The 12,110-nt window shown below is 42.5% G+C and overlaps 1 protein-coding gene across 12 annotated transcripts in view; it reads left to right on the top strand.

Moving 5' to 3' along the window:
- The window catches only part of NEBL (nebulette), a 159,794-nt gene that overhangs the window by 43,829 nt on the left and 103,855 nt on the right, over window positions 1-12,110 (top strand). For all 12 annotated transcript variants that reach the window (XM_025199731.1, XM_025199734.1, XM_025199733.1 and 9 more), the window contains 2 exons: window positions 8,978-9,079; window positions 9,982-10,083. In XM_025199731.1, the coding sequence (XP_025055516.1) occupies window positions 8,978-9,079; window positions 9,982-10,083 (204 nt within the window). The remainder of the gene's footprint in view (window positions 1-8,977; window positions 9,080-9,981; window positions 10,084-12,110) is intronic.

The following is a 12,110-nucleotide window of genomic DNA, read 5'->3' as shown; positions in this document are numbered from 1 at the left end:
CACCCTACTAGTTACCTTACCCACTCGACGTCTTATGAAGAATTCTATTATGAGGTGATCACTGTCCCCCAGATGGCTACCGATCTTTAGGTCCCCTACTATGTTATCCCCCGTTGCCAATACCAGATCCAGTAAGGCATTCCCCCTAGTGGGAGTCATAATTGACTCAAAGTTGAACATGATTCCTCAATGTGATGAAGTGATTAGTAAAGCTAACTGTACTCTATCATACATTAGCAGGTGCATCACAAACAGGTCTAGGGAGGTGATAATTCCCCTCTATGGCATTGGTCAGGCCGCAGTTGGAGTACTGCGTCCAATTCTGGGTGCTGCACTTCAAGAGAGATGTGGATAACCTTGAGAGGGTCCAGAGGAGGGCCACTCATATGGTTAGGGGCCTGCGGGTAAGGCCCTACAAGGAGAGATTGAGGGACCTGAATCTCTTCAGCCTCTGCAAGAGAAGGCTGAGAAGTGATCTTGTGGCCATCTACAAATTCATCAGGGAGGGACAGCAGGATAGGAGATGCTCTGTTTAACAGGGCACCCCATGGAGAAACTGGAAATAACGGCCATAAACTGACAGAGAGCAGATTCAGGTTAGACATCAGGAGGAACTTGTTTATGGTAAGGGTTGCCAGAATCTGGAATGGGCTTCCATGGGAAGTGGTGCTCTCCCCTACCTTGTGGGGTCTTTAAGAGGAGACTGGATGGGGGCATCTTTCCCCAGCTCTCTTTCCTGCCTGGGGCAGGGGTCAGACTTGATCTAATAGGTTGGAAGGGACCTTAAGAGGTCATTTATTCCTACCCCCTATTCAAAGCAGCACCACCCCCCCCCCCAACTAGATCATCGCAGCCAAGGCTTTATATAGCTGGATCTTAAAAACTTCCTTGGAAGGAAATTCCACAACCTCTCTGGGTAGCCTGTTCTAGTGGTTTACTACCCTCCTTATGAGAGCTTTTCCTAATATCTAACCTAAACTTCCCTTGCTGCAACTTGAGACCACTGCTCCTTGTTCTGTCATCTGCCACCACTGAAAACAGTCTAGCTTTGTAGCCACCCTTCAGGTAGTTGAAGGCTGGTATTAAATCCCCTCTCAATCTTCTCATCTCCAGACTAAATAAGCCTGGCTTCCTCAGCTTCCTCTTAGAATTCATGTTCACCAGTCCCCTAATCATTTTTGTTGCCCTCCACTGGATTGTCTCCAGTTTGTCCACATCCTTCCTGTACTGGGGGGCCCAAAACTTTAGTACTCTAGATGTGACCTAACCAGTGCCAAATAGAGGGGAAGAATCACTTCCCTTGATCTGCCTGCAGTACTTCTTCTAATGCAGCCCAGTATGGCATTAGCCTTCTTTGCAACAAGGGCACACTGTTAGCTTATATTTAAATTATTGTCCATTGTCATTCCCAGATCTTTTTCTGCAGAGCTGCTTCTTACCTAATTGGTCCCCAGCCTAATAGTTTGTCCAAGTTTCCACTTCTTGTAAGCTTCCTTTTAGTGTTTTAGCTCACGGAAGAATTTCCTGCTAAGCCAAGCAGGTCTTTTGTCATATTTGCTAGTCTTCCTGTGCATTGGGATGGTTCGTTCCTATACCCTCAGTAAGGTTTCTTTACAATACAGCCAGCTCTTCTGGAGTCCATTCTGCCTTAGACTGGTCTCCTAGGGGATCCTGCCCAGGTCTGCTTTTCTGAAGTCCAGGGTCCTTACTCTGCTGCTCTCCTTCCTTTGTTTCCTCAAGATCCTGAACTCAATTATCTTGTACTCACTGCTGTCCAAGTTACCACTTCTACATTCCTCACCAATTCTTCCTTGTTTGTGAACAGAAGGTCAAGAAGAGCATGGCCCCTAGCTGGCCTCCAACACTTGCACCAGGAAGTTGTCATTAACACTCTCCAAAAACTTTCTGGATTGCCTGTGTACTGTTGTGTTGCCTTCCCAGCAGATGTCAGGGTGATTGAAGTCCCCCATAAGAACCAGGGCCTGTGACAGGTCTATGTCCAGTTTTATACTGGAGCTCTGAGTAATTATACAGCTCTCTTACATAAAGCTCAACTCTTCCACCTCTTCTCCCCTGCCTGTCCTTCCTGAACAATTTATGCCAGTCCATGGCAGTGCTCTAGTCTTGCAAGCTATCCCACTCACATCATAGTTCTGTGGTCAGCAAGGACTTCCAGTTCTTCTTGCTTGTTTCCCAGGCACCATACATTCATGCAGACATGTGAGGTAACTAGCTGATTACCCTAGTTTCTAAGGAAGAATGAGAAGGCCTCCCCTGTTACCCCCTCCAGGTCATCTGCTTCCCCACTTACCTCAGAATTTTCATCTCCATCCCCGGCAAACCTAATTTAAATCCTTCCTCAGTAGGTTAGTGAGTCTGTGTGCAAAGGTGCTCTTCCCTCTCTTTGTCAGGTAGATCCCATCTCTTTGTAGCCATTTTTCTTTTTTGGAGCAACATCCCATGGTCGAAGAAGCCAAAAGCCCTGCTGGGAACACCATCTGCACAGCTATGCATTGATCTGAAGAATGCATCTGCTCTTGCCCAGGCCCTTCTCCTTGACTGGAAAGATTGAGGAGAACACCACTTTATCCTCTATCCCCTTCACTTTGGTACCCGTAACCATGTAGTCACTTTTCACCTGCTCAGGGTCCCCCCAGGAAATGCCATGGGTGGCCACATGGATGAGCAGCATCGGGTAGTAGTCAGAGGGCCAGATGGGTCTTGGTAGTCCTTCCATGACACCCTGTGTCTGCACTGCAGGCAAGCAGCAGACTTCCTGAGATAAACAGGTCAAGCGGGCAGGTGGTGCCTCTGAAGTCTCCAACCACCACCAACCATTAAAGAAGGGATTTAAAACCATTCATGCCTTTTACCACTCAGCCACCTTGCCCTTCCTGACAGAGAGTCTTTCGGGAAGTCAGTAGCAGCCCAAGCCAAGGATGCAGCAGCCTGAATTATGTTGAATCTTGTTACCTGAACACTTCCCCTTCCTGGTCATTGGTTTGTATTGGAAGAGGAGAGGGGTCCAGTGACCCTGGCTGGTCACTTCAGGTGTGTGGCTAGACCCAGCTGAAGGGTTATGGCCACCTGTGTCCATCTCAGTGCGCTGCAGAAGAGGTGGTAGATCTGGGGCTTGTTGTACCCAGGTGATGTTCAAGAAGTTCTTATCCATGCAATACTGGATGCTGACTTGGCATGGAAATCTTTCACTAAGATGTGGAGTAGCTGCAATATAGATGGGAAAGAGGGTTGGTACAATCACACATCCTTGCTTGACTCTAGTTCTAGTAGTGAATGGGTCCATTTCCAAGCCATTGCTTATGATAGTTGCTGCCATTAAGCAGTCTGATAATGGTAACATACTTTAGCAGGCATCCAGGTCTCATTAGGATCTTCCATAGGGCCTGCCTTTTGATTGAATCAAAGGCCTTATTCATGTCAGTGAAGGCCATGTAAAGATCTTGTTGTTTCTTGCAGTATTTCTCCTGCAGCTGTCTAGCAATGAATATAGTATCTGTAGTATCTCTCAAGCGGTCTGAAACACACTGGGACTTGGGTAGAATCTCCTCAGTGAGGAAAGTGAGTCTATTGAGGAGAACGCTGGTGAGGATCTTCCCAGCTATGGGCAGGAGCGCAATACTATGATAATTGTTGCAATCCAATCTATCGCCTTTCTTGAATATAGTAATGATTTTGGCATCTCTCAAGTTGCTGGGAATCTGTTCTTGTTTTTTCAGATTTTCATAATGTTTTGTAGCTGGTGAGAGAGCTTCCACCTTGTTTATAAGTTTCATCATGACTTTGATGTTATTCATCAGCTTAATGGCTTTCCAGGCCTCTTGATAAGTTGATGGATCTGCAGAATGGTCTTTAACAGATTCCTGTGGAATGGCTTTGGTGGTAATGTCTTTGTCATTAGAATCTCAGTTCAAGAGCTTTTAAAAGTGCTCTTTTCACCATGTGTTGATGGTGGAGTTGTATTTAAGGAGTGTTGCTCTATCGTTGGACCTCAGAGGGATGATTCTTGGTGTGCTTGGCCCATATATAGCTTTGGTTGCACTGAAGAAACTACTCATGTCTTGGTTATTGGCAGGCATTTGGAGCAAGAGTGTTTGCAACCGCAAGAAAAAACTATATTTACTGAAATCTAAGATGAGTTGTATTCTTTGTTCAACATGGGGGAAAAAGAAACCTTGTCTTAGATTTAAATATGGCCAGGGTTGGGGGCTACTCTGGCTCTGGCCTCAACTGGAGGAAGACCAAGTGGTCTGTGTGTTTGTGTGCATGTGTGTGCTGGGGAGGTGGCAAGTGTGGTATGGGGTGGGGTGAGTATGGGGGGAGATTGTGCACAATTGGGGGTGGGGGAGTGTAGGATAGACTGTGGGGGGAGCATGGGGAAGATTGTGTGGTTGCAGTGGTGAGGGAAATGAGGGAAAAGTCATATGGTGCAGAGTATGGGGAGCATGGGGGAGACTGTGTTGTGCAGGGTGGAGGAAAGGCAGAAGATTGCATGGTGCAAGGTGCAGGGAGCATGGGGGAGATTGCACAGCAGCAAGGGAGTTGCTGTGGCTCTGGCTCCAACCCTGACCCAGAACCAGGGTTGGGGCCAGGGCTGGAGCTGCTGCCACTACTGGTGCTTGGCTAGGGCAAGAGCCACCATATGCTCTGTGCTCCAGGCTGGAGCCAGAGCCATAGTGGGCTAGGGCAGGAAGCAGAAAGGGCAAGTGACTAGGGGTGTGAAGGCACTTGGAACAAATGGTGGGGGAGCAGGTAGCAGAAGGGACAGGTTGCAGGGGAGCAGGCACTGGGGGGTCACAGTCACCGGGGCTAGGACAGACATTAAAAAAGCCTGAATTGATTCAGTCTTTGCAGGTTAGTCTAACCTGGCTAAGCTAAATCAGTTTGTAACCAGACAGGCATCCCAGAAATACAGGCACATTCCTGCAGTGGTTCAGGCTAGAAGTTGGGGGGGGCGCCCTCCCTTCCCTTCCCTTTCCTTCCCTTCCACAGAGCTGAGTTGAGGGGGTGGGGGTGCATGGCTAGGCCCTGGCAGGATGTTCTGATGTTCCCCCCATCCCTCCTGAGCAGCCCAGCAGGGAATGTTTATCACCTCTAACTTAGTGTTTATCACCCCATTAAGAAAACAGCAGCAGGACATTACCAGCTACCTGTTGATTCTGCCTTTGTCCTGCCTTCTACAGCTCAGAGGTAGTCAGTATGTGGTCTGCTAGCTAATGCTGAGAGGTGTCTGTGAGGGACAGGGGAATGCCTGCTTAGCAGAGACTGGGGAGGGGATGGGAGGAAGCAGAAGCCAGGCCGATGCCTGTAGAGACTGCTGGAGCTGCAGCCAGGGAGCAGAGAGGAAGGGGCCAGCCCTACTATGGAGCAGAGAGCCCTGCCCAGCCCAGAGAGCATGCTGGGATGCTGGTGGAGTCTGATTTAATTTAAACCAGCAAGGGGTGTGGGACAGACATTGCATAAACTGGTTTGAGCCAAATCAGTTAAGTCTGATACTACATTCAACCAGGTTTATCTCAAACTGGTTTCAGCCTTTTCCAAACTGGTTTATGTACACTGAATATCTGTTCTGTTATGGGTTTAAACCAGTTTCTGATCACTTAAACTGGTGTATGTGTAATGTCTGTCCCTAGCCTGGGGGGGGGGTGGTGGGGGAAGGGGGGGAAGCTGCCTGTGCAATGACAATTGTTTTCCCCACTGCTGCTTTCCTCACCACCTTCCCCTCACCCCTGCTTTCTCTGCTGCAGTGGTGGGGGGAAATTGAATTTAAGATGACTGTCCAAATATTAGACAGTATACTTGGAGAATTATAACTAAGTTTATAGAATTTAGAGTATAGAATCTAATTATGGGGAGGTTGTCTTAAATTCAAAGTTGTCTGGGATTCAGGTAAATATGGTATTTGAAAATGCCCAGGATAACTTCAAAGTTGAAATAGATAAAGATGGTTTCCTCTTCCTGCTTGTCTTTTACTTGCTCAACTTACCATCAGTCTTCTAGTACTCTTTATTTAACCCTTTCGCTGCTGCTAAAAGTTACAGGAGCCCTAGCTATAGATTGCTATACAGAAGTCAATAAAAGAGAGTAGTTTCTTGGAGCTAACTGTAATCTTGTTGCATTCAAAAGTGATTAAGTAAGCTATTGGCATGATTATTTAATTTGTATATTATGGTAGCACCTCAAGGCCCTAGTCAGTACTCATTGTATGAAACTGAACAAACACAGAGTAAAGAATAGTCCCTACTCCAAGGATCTAAACATCTTTTTCTTCCTTCTCTGACAATATTTTCACCTTTTTCTTTCCTCTTTCTGTTGTTTTCCTTTTCTTTTCCTGGGTGGGCTTTATCACGTTTCCACTTGTGATTCTCTACCGTTTGCTTTCTGTGCTTTTAACCTGAAACTATGGCTGTGCACACTGAGCTGATTAGTCCTTATTACATCTGTTCCACTTTTCTAGCAGAGTAACTTTCAGTTTACTGTTACAACACAGCACTGTAAAAAAACATCTTACTAGATGGAGCAGAATAGCAGCTGTGTAATAGAGGCCAGCATGCTGTCCCAATGGGAAAGGGTCAACATCCAGGGATTGAGGTTATTCAGGAAATGGGAAACATATTTTTTCTTTCTTTGACCTACCTGTGACAAACTACTGCATAACATTTATATTCTCACCGGAGTATGACAAGCTGCAGAACGGAAGAAATATATATTGCAGACATTTGTAAAATGTTAGATGACTTACTTCTAGATGTAAGTAATAGGTATTCTGGTTTGGGTGCAGGAAGAATAATAATTCAACCAAAGAAAGCTATTGCAATAGGCCTTGCATCTAATATAATTGGAAATGTTGAAATATAAAAGACTGTTACTATCTGACTTTTTTTTCCCTTCTGCCCCTTCAAACTAACCATGATATGTTATTTTATGCACTATATTACTGCCATGAGGGAGCAATAAGTGACCAACTTTCCACATCTTTCATCACCCTGGTTCCTTGATTTTCTCTTGTTTGAATTTACCATTCATTCCAGTACTAATTTCTATTTTGAGAACATATGCTGGCCTTTAATTTGCAATTTACATGGATGATAGGGCCCTATTCAGAAACCTGTTACTGCTGCCTTTGTGTTTTTTGCCTCACCTCATGTGGTCATTAGGATGAACAGCATATAATTAGCTAAATCCACGTAAAGCTCTGAATTGCAAATTCTTGTTTGTACTTCTAGTTTTCTGTTAAATGCTTTTCAGTGGCTTTCACAAATTGTAAAAAAAAAAAAAAAAAAAGAACTGTCCATGTTAATATTTTGGTAGTAATTTGGTTAGCATTTCATCTGCCATTGTGGGTTAAAAATGACAAGATGTTATTTGTGGGCAGGTGGCCAAAATATCAGAGCCCACTAGCTTAGCTTGAGCCACATGGATGCAAAATTACTTTCATGTTAACTTACAAATATTTTAAAAATATCTGTCAAAAATGGACAGGCATATTTTATATATTCTTTTTTTCTACAAACTGCATTCGTTGTTGAGAACCATAGTTTTGAATGTTGACTAGCTAAAGTTTTTAAATTATGCATGGATTAAAATGTTCCATTTCAAAACATGAATTATCCTAGTGGTTTATAATAAGCAAAATGTTAAACTGAGAAAATCTCAGAGGAGTGCATGATGATAAGAACAATATCAAAATGTGTTTTAATGTGTTAAGCAATTGAAGAAATTAAAAATGTACAAAAATACAGAAATGATATGGATGTGTTTTAGCTTTGTAGTACCAGTACATTTTGGTTTCTGCTCTCAGACTTTTATGCATGTTTTTGATTGGTTTAAAGATGGGAAATACTAGGGGCAATTTTTGTGATCATTCAGATTGATTCAAAAACAACTCGAGAAAATTTTTTTGTGTTGGAACATGTGCTACTGCAAGGGAGAGAAAACATCCACATATGCTGAATTGGAAAGAAAACACTCTTGCTTATGATCGAGGGGCTATGGCCCCAAAGTCTGTGCCATTTCTATGACTAAGTTGGTCAAGGGAGATCTTGGGGCCTGTGCTACATATTGCTTGCCCTTTGATCAAAGACCCATTGTGCCAGTTCATTATATTATTAACTTTTACACAATCTGGAAAATTCTACCTTGAATATCTCATGCTGGAAACATTGTCCCCACAACTTTTTTGCTTGCCAAGCCTCCACGTTTTCAGGCATGGCAATAGATGAGTTGACTTGTAGAGGAAGGAACATTTATTAACATATTGAGTGCGTCTACATGAGATGCTACTGCAGAGTTGTTAGTGCGCATTTATTTAGTACTTGTATTAGCAAGTACTAAATAAATGTGCACTAACTGAAGTTATTTGGCAGTGCTACTGTGCAGTGTCTTTTAGGTGATGCTACTGTACAGCAACCTAATAATATTGTGCAGTAGTACTGTCTGTGCTGTGATGCACTACTGTGCAGTGTTTTTCAGCTACTGTGCAGTCAGCATCTCGTGTAGACATGCCCACCATATACATGACTGTTTCTGCAAGAGTCATTCACTGTGTTAGGATTTAATTTCCTGTCCAGCACAAAGTCCTGCCCAGGCAGTGGGATTCTATGCCATAATCAGGGATGTAGCTCAAAATTTGGTCAAATTAAATATTCCTTGTACCTCCAGAATTTTTATGAAGTGCTCAAAAAAACTGAACAGAAATTTACTGTTAGCATTTTAGGCTACCCCTTTTAATGGGACCGTTTGCTATATTAACATTGTTTTATGTTTTTGAGGGTTTTTGTTTTCCTTATCCTGTTAACCTGTGTTTGGGTTTTACTTAATAATCCCTGCCAAGTAGGCTGGGGCTGGAATAAATTATATTAGCTCGAGGTTTATTGATTTTGGTGGTTGAGCTGATAAATCATTGAGAAATGATGTATAAGCTTCTGTTTCTTAAGGAAAGCTGTCTTTTGTTTGTCAGGTGTCGTATAAAAAAGATGTGGAAGATATGCATAGATACACTGAGGTGCTGAACAGGCCAGACATAAAGATGGCAACAGAGATAACAAAGATAATAAGCAATGTATGCTCTTCACTTACTGTTTCTGTCAGGTTTGAAATATATTATTTTCTTCATGTCACCTTTAGTCAAACTGTATGGGATGCTTGCTAAGGTGTTCAAACTTGCTACCACAGACTATTACCTGCATTTATATTTATCCACCTAGATAAAAGTAGTGTGAGAGTGTGGACTTGCCCAGAGCATTTCAAAACAGGGTCATTTTCATTTTGATGCCTGAGAAATCACTTTTAAAAATACGTAGTTTGAGGTATCATCAAGAATTTTTTGACAGTTCATTTATACATGTTCCATTTTTCTGACCATTTTAGAAAAAATGTGCAGTGTACTTGCTAGAGGATTACTTTTGCTAGGAAAGATCATGGATTTTCAGCTTTGTGAGACAATTTTTACTCCATTGTATCAGTGCAGCCTTACTGACTTCAGTTTCCTACTACAGGATTGCACTGGTGTCACAGAGTAGTATTTGACATTTTATTTCAAAAGAACAGCCACTCCCTCCTCCTGGTTTTGTTTGAAAACTATTGTTAGATACTGAAAATAATGTTATGGAAACGGTGGACCAAATTGTCAGAATTGCTGAGCTGCTGTAACACATTCTGACTTGATTGAGAGCTGTGGGAGACCAGCACCCCTTGAGTTGGATTCTGCAGTTGGATAGAGTTGTTTTGTGAATGCAGTGCGTTGTATTTCAGATAAAATAAATATTATGTTGTTAATGAGAGAAAGCCGGGAAGGCCTTTTTAAAGAGCTGATTAGAACATTAGTGAGAGTAGTGTCACTGCAGGTCATTAAATGATACTTTCTTTTCTATTAACTCTAATGCTTATATTTCCCTTGATAAAACAGAAGCAAAGGGTTTAATAGTGATTAGTATTAATTTTTTATTTTTTCTTCTTTTAAAGACTATGTATAAGAAAGGAAGAGGAGAAATGAATAAGGAGTCTGCTGTACTTGGAAGACCAGATTTCGAGCATGCTAAAGAAGTTTCTAAACTTTTAAGCCAAGTAAGATCATGTCTGTCATTTTTACAATGACTTCATTCAGATATCTCCTTCCTAATAACACAATAAAATATTTAGTTTTTGTTAAGATTATTATCTCCAATTGCATGAAAATGTGAAGCTAATGTTTCCAAACCCATTTCAGATAAAATTGCAATAATTGGTAAATTTAAGATACTTAGAAAACAGTAGATACAATTTTAAACAGTAGCACAATGCACTGTTAGACTCAGTTACATGTAGGGTGTCAGACTAGTGTGTTGTAGTATTTATACAAAGTTTCTAGGATTTCTGAAATATTAACTCTGTCATCTAGAGTCAGATTCAGCCAATTTTACTTATTTGGTGATTAAGGTAACTGGGACTTCTTATATAACCACTCACCATTGTGAGAAAAGGGATCAGGATTTAGTCCTAAGTGGACAAAAATGGAGCTACTCTTATACATTAAAATCAAATCATGAACCAAATTCTCTCCTCATGTAGATGTATATAACTGTCTTTGATTTGCTAGGTAGTATCAATCTTCCCTGGAACTGAAAACACATGAATAAACATAGAATAGAAGAAGCTGCAGTGCAGTGTTGTGTAATTCTTTCATTTGACTTGGAGACATCAATTTCCATTAGAGCTAAAAAAAACCCATGGAGAAAACTGTGTTTAGAACAGTATAGAATAGAACAATTGGCAAAAAGCATTGGGCCTGTTTTAGCGGTCTTTAGCTCTTTCTGATAGGATCAGGTACTGGGTCCAGAGATCAGCTGTTCATAAAGAATTTTCCAGAGAAACTGTCCCCCTTTTTATAAGAACACTGTTCATTTAAAAGCCATAGAATTTAAGAAAAAACAAAACAAATTTCTGCTCACTTTATCAGTTAAAAACTGGTTTTGTGTTCCAATTAGATGATGATGTTCCTTTTTTGTAACACATTAAATGGTAATTCCCAAGCAGACTGAGAAGCACTTAATACATTTCTCATACTCCTGGTATTTACTCAAGAAGCAGTGCATGCTCTACGTGACAAGCTAGGGATTAGCTTTTTAGATCTGTATATTAATGATGGGAAGGGGATAAAATGTTTACTTTTAAGAGTCACAGTTACTAATTTTTAAGAATATAAACAAAACATGCACTTTTTGTTCACTTAAAATGTACTCTGTTACATTTCTGACTCCATTCCACTGCAGCCCACTTCATAAATAAGAGAGCTTGCTCCTTTCCCTAATCCATCTCCATTTTTTACATACTTACAAAATCAAGTAGCATCTACCAACAGTACACTCCAGCTGCCCTTTGCTTTTGTTTCTGACTCAACTTGCTTCAATTGTTACTAACAGTCATGAACATCTCATGCCTCCCAAGGCTGGCGGGGGGCATGGTGACCGACCTCAGGTGGCGGCAGCAGTGAGTGGGGAGCTTCTACAGGCAGCCTCTGGTGGTGTAGGCAGTGGGGAGGGTGGGTGGTGAGTGGTAACCGCCCACAGGTACCACCAGCAGTGTCAGCAGCAGCCAATCTCAGGGGGTGCCTTGCCAATCTCATGGTGTGCACGTGCACCCACATGTACCCCCTATGCATTGCCAATGCTAACAATCACAATAATAAAATACAATTTATTGCTTAGAGTAGACTGTTGCTATACCAGTTCCATCATTCAGCTCACATACATATACTTTTATTTCTCCTTTCTTTTTCTTCTTTAACTTACACCTAGGGTCCATATAGCTGAGGGTGTGGCCATTGGAGAGGCATGGCTGGCAAACTGGAGCACATTCACACTTATTAGTGAATCACATTGGGTGCATCTACACACGCAGTTAGTATGACTCAATAAACTCTGGCACAGTTTGCACCGGAGTTAACTGTTCCTGGGTGCAGCATCTGTACATGCACTGGACTGCAGCAGTTTGAGCTGGGGTAGAGCAGCCCCGGGCTGGCAGGGGCGTGGGGGGCTCAGCTCCAGGAATCCAGGTAGCAGCAATGATGGGGCTGGGTAGGGTACAAGGGTACTACAGTGCAAGCCTAGGCAACA

The sequence above is a fragment of the Alligator sinensis genome, unplaced genomic scaffold, assembly GCF_000455745.1.
Source record: "Alligator sinensis unplaced genomic scaffold, ASM45574v1 scaffold221_1, whole genome shotgun sequence".
In the NCBI taxonomy this organism is placed as follows: Eukaryota; Metazoa; Chordata; order Crocodylia; family Alligatoridae; genus Alligator; species Alligator sinensis.
The sequence above is the reverse complement of the archived record's forward strand: the minus strand, read 5'-3'. Positions and strand labels throughout refer to the sequence as shown.